The following is a 5,000-nucleotide window of genomic DNA, read 5'->3' on the forward strand; positions in this document are numbered from 1 at the left end:
ACACCACACACATGCACACACCGCACACAACACAATCACACCACACAAACACACACACACACACAAACACACACACACACACACACACACCACACATACAAACACACACATACACACACGCCATACACCTGTGTGTGTGTCTGTATGTGTGCGTGTATGTGTGTGTAATATCTTTTACACGTTTTAATCATTGAACTGCGGCTATGTTGGGGCACGTGTGTGTGTGTGTATATGTGTGTATTTTACGCGTATCACTTTCACGGTACTCTAAGTGTGTATGTTGAATGGCGAAAATCTTGGCACCTCAAGAAATAAATAATTTAATAAGTTTTTGTATATTTTATACAACTTAAATAACTCCCCACCTCCCCGAGCTAATTACTTATGCATCAACACAGTCCCAGATCAAATTTGATGCGGGACATTTACGACTCTGAAATATATATATCTACTTTAAGTAAATATTTTTTGTTATCAAAACAGTTTCTACATGTCCCATCGAGATAAGGCCTTGACATTACATTGTATTTCTAATACTTACTGCCTACCCAGAGTACATACTCAGGTCACGTGGCTAAATATGTATGCGCATACGCATGTACTTATGTAACAAATGGATGTATTAGTTTAACGCTCGGGAATAGAGAAAGCCTTTGACGTTTCGAGCCTGCGCTCTTCAGGGAGAATTTACGAAAAAAGCAAGAGACGAAGACAGGTGGTGTTAACAACAAATAGATGTATTAGTTTAACGCTCGAGAATAGAGAAAGTCTTTGACGTTTCGAGCCTACGCTCTTCAACTGGAAGGAACACAGAAAGAAATATTCGGGGGTATTCAGCGTGACACAGTGTGACAAGGCTGACCCTTTGAATTACAAGCACAACAGAAACAGAAAGTAAGAGAAAGTTGTGGCGAAAGAGTACAGCTGGGTTCGCCACCATCCCCTGCCGGAGCCTCGTGGAGCTTTAGGTGTTTTCGCCCAATAAACACTCACAACGCCCGGTCTAGGAATCGAAACTGCGATCCTATGACCGCGAGTCCGCTGCCCTAACCACTGGGCCATTGCGCCTCCACTAAGACACATTATATTTCAAAAACAATACACAGTGCTTCAAGCGAACTACCATACTCTCCTATCAATATTAAATCTAATTCTGACTTATCAATTTATGTATTTTATTCTTTCAATTAAATATACTTTTTTCGCAGCCGGAACTTAATTTGACCAATATCAAGTACAACTCCAAGTATACCATCCGACTTGAATGGAATGCGAAACCTGCCATAGACATTAATGTTATCACACCAAAATGCCTGACACCTGACGTGACCATTACGTACTGCGAGCATCGAGTCTTGCCACTGCCACCAATAGGTATGTCCTTGTGTAACACTGCTGTGATATGTTCAACCGGTTTGTGTCTGAGTATACGTAATGTTTTAAATGGTGTTTGCTTCTCGTTTCGTTTGCTGTGTGTCTACGTGTGCGCGCGTACGAGTGTGTACTGCTCGTCGTTTTCGTTGTTTAGGTACGATATCTAATGGAAGCGGAGGCTTCGTTTTCCTTTGGATGGATTACTCTGGTACTTTCTTATCTTCTGGATTGCTTTCTCCCTGCTCTCTCTCCTCACACACACGTATATGTGCATGTTTGCATGTATGTATGTATGTATGTATGTATGTATGAGCCACAGCTGGATTTTCTTCTTCGCCCCTCAGTATAAATCTCAATGCCGCCATTTTATTTTCTATCTTTTTTTATTTCTACTTACACAGGTGAGATCCAGTGGTTTCTGAACAATGCTTCGCTAGTTTATAACATTAGCATAGGAAAAGTAATGGCGAACATCTCCTGGGTAGCACCGTTTAATAAGCTTAATGTGAAATACAGCGTTACTTGGCAGGGACCTGAAGTGAGTGAGACATTTGATCGGATTGTTGCAGGCAAACTTGTTACCTCACTAAATTATGTCGTTCTAAAACTGGATATTGGCTTCGTCTATAAAATACGGGTAAGTCATTTCAACACCACTATTATTATCAATATTATTATTATTATTATTATTATTATTATTGAGTGAGAGAGCAGTACGTGCCATCAAAGTGACACTGGGGTAAAATATACGAAGCTCATTATACCCATCATGACTACCCGTCTGATAAGGGTACACCAGGCACGTGCATCACAACCATGTGTGTGCGACATGGTGATCTCATATCAAGATAAACAGCGCAAGACCGTGCATGTGGGGCCCAGTTAGGATTTTCTTCAGGTTGAGAAGCCCATCCTGCTCACAAAGTACCATGCTATCCGTTCTTTTCAGTTATCTAATACTTACCTGGTTTTTCTGGCCGTGCAAAGAAGGCAAACGGTAACAGTTCTACTGGGCACTTTATTCCAATTTCCTTGATATTCCTCTTGGTGATACTTTTCCCCAAGGACCCAACAATAATTGGCACTATCTTTACATTCTTCCTTTTCCATAGCCGGGCTAATATATAATACTATAAAAAGAAACATCCTCTCAAGGTGAAATCAAAATTTGATGAAAGCGCTAATTTATAAAACATGTGACATATGAATAAAAATCTGTAAATGTACAACCATCCAGACATCTGAGTACCTGATTATTATATTTTCTAATATATATATATATATATATATATATATATATATATATATATATATATATATATATATATATATATATTTACATCGGGCCCAAGCGCGATTATTTGGTTCATTATCTGTATATTGTGTATTATATATGTATATGTTTTTGTCCGTATGTAAGCGTGTTTATTTGGATGTGTGCATATTTGTATATGGTTATATCTTCCACGCAGGTAAAAGCCATCTGTTGCACAGATCAAAGCAGCAATGAAACACTGGACAGCGAATTTTTGTATCTCAACCTTACACGAGGCACCTACGCATCCGAAGAAGAATTAAATGGGGCTAAATCACCGGATGATATCATAGACAGTACGTCAACATTTTCTTATATTATTATTATTATTGTTGTTGTTGTTGTTGTTGTTGTTGTTGTTGTTGTTTTACGTTCTGAATTCATATTCCGCCGAGGTCGACTTTGCCTTTCATCCTTTCGGGGGTTGAGAAAAAGAAGTACCAGTTGAACACTGGGGCCGATGTAATCGGCTCATCCCCTACCTCCCCCAAGTTGCCCTTGTGGCAAAAATGTGAACTAATAATTATCATTATTGTTGTTGTTGTTGTTGTTGTTCTTTTAGTTGCTGTTGTTTTTGTTATTGTTATAGTTTTTTTATGGCTACGTGTCTTGCTTTTTCCCACTCTGTAGACTTCATAACATACTTCAGTTGTTTGCTTTTGGGGATTTTTTTTTTTTTTTTGTATTACATTTTTTTGTTATGCATCCAATACTGATAATCACTGAGGAAATATATGGTTACTTTCTCCTTTTTAACTTTCGGTCTCATACAAGGCTGAATATATATATATATATATCAAAAGGCAATGTTTATCTCCAAATTAACTTGGACGTTGTGTTAGAACACACAATACTGCGTTATTTATCTTGAGAGGACCTCTCACAAAAGCTAAGCAACATTTCGTCTGTCTTCATGTTCTGAGTTCATTTTCCGCCAGGGTCGACTTCGCCTTTCATCTTTTCGGGGTCGATAAATTAAGGGTCGATGTAATAGACTGGCTTCTTCCTCCCCCCCAAATTTCAGGCCTTGTGTCTATAGTAGAAAGGATTATGTATACAGCACCTTGATATTTTATGTTATCTCAGTAGTTTGCGATAGTATTCATTTGCTGGTCAAGGTGGATAGCCCTATATTCAAACTTAGTGCAACGGTCTCTAACACAGGTGTTACCCTTCTATCTCTTCTGAATGTCTTTGCACTAAAGCCATTACTATAGAACATAGATTTTCAAAGTGGGCGCTACCGCTCCCCGGTGGGCGTTGAGAAGGTTCAGGTGGGCGCTGGTGTCTAAGGAAGTGGGAGCTTAGAGAAAAAGGAGGCATTGGGAGGAAGGCAGTGAATTGGGGGACGCTATGAATTTATTATGATATTATTATAGCATTGTATACAAATTATATAATATTATATTAAACATCAAATGATTCATAGTATATATAAATTAGTAAAATATAAAATATTTATTTATACATAAAAATAGAGGTGGAGGCGCTGGGGGTATCATGTGGCCATGAATGGGAGGAGGCAAAAAGTTTGAGAACCTCTGCTATAGAATTTGGATGTATTGAGCAGTAGATGATATACCTCACAATATTATGTCACTTTTCCTATTTCCAGGATGACTTTCATTTGTAGACTTAGGGGTAAGCGGACAGTTGCTCGAAAACAATTTATCGAAAGCAGTTGACCAGCATAACAATAGACGGAAGTAACAGTTGCTCGAATCAACAATTCACAGAATTATAGAAAATATTAAAATGTTGTAATAAAGCTATATTGTCTCTCGTTTCATTAAAATAATTTCTTTCTTTTGGAATATATAACCTGGTGAAGTTTACATGTGTGCGTGTGTCTGTCTGTCTGTCATATGTTTCCAGTCTAAAAGCCAATGTTGTTGACTTGTAGGCATGAACATCACACACACATACACACACACACACACACACACACACACACACACACACACACACACACACACACACACAAACCTACGCACGCACACACACACACACACACACACACACACACACACACACACAAGTACGTACACTCACACACGTATGTCTGTGTGTATGCAGTTGGCAATAACGTAAGACGATATATTGTATAAGATTTCAATCAAATAAATATTTTAATAAAACACAACGATAAATGTTATTTTTTTTTTCTAACTTTAACCTGTTTCCCGCATTTTGAATATTTGCTCATAATTCGATAATTAACATGTTTTTACAGGAAGCAAAAAAAAACAAAACATTAAAGTAATAAAAGGTTAAATTATCGAGAGAGAGAAAAAACGAAACATAACTACCT

The 5,000-nt window shown here is 37.9% G+C and overlaps 1 protein-coding gene across 3 annotated transcripts in view; it reads left to right on the top strand.

The window, feature by feature from the left end:
• The window catches only part of LOC106883560 (uncharacterized), a 133,766-nt gene that overhangs the window by 102,743 nt on the left and 26,023 nt on the right, over positions 1–5,000 (top strand). For all 3 annotated transcript variants that reach the window (XM_089357072.1, XM_089357073.1, XM_089357074.1), the window contains 3 exons: positions 1,209–1,374; positions 1,776–2,011; positions 2,847–2,985. In XM_089357072.1, coding sequence (XP_089213198.1) covers positions 1,209–1,374; positions 1,776–2,011; positions 2,847–2,985 — 541 coding nt within the window. The remainder of the gene's footprint in view (positions 1–1,208; positions 1,375–1,775; positions 2,012–2,846; positions 2,986–5,000) is intronic.

Source organism: Octopus bimaculoides, chromosome 9 (assembly GCF_046866305.1).
Source record: "Octopus bimaculoides isolate indiv1 chromosome 9, ASM4686630v1, whole genome shotgun sequence".
Taxonomy (NCBI): Eukaryota; Metazoa; Mollusca; class Cephalopoda; order Octopoda; family Octopodidae; genus Octopus; species Octopus bimaculoides.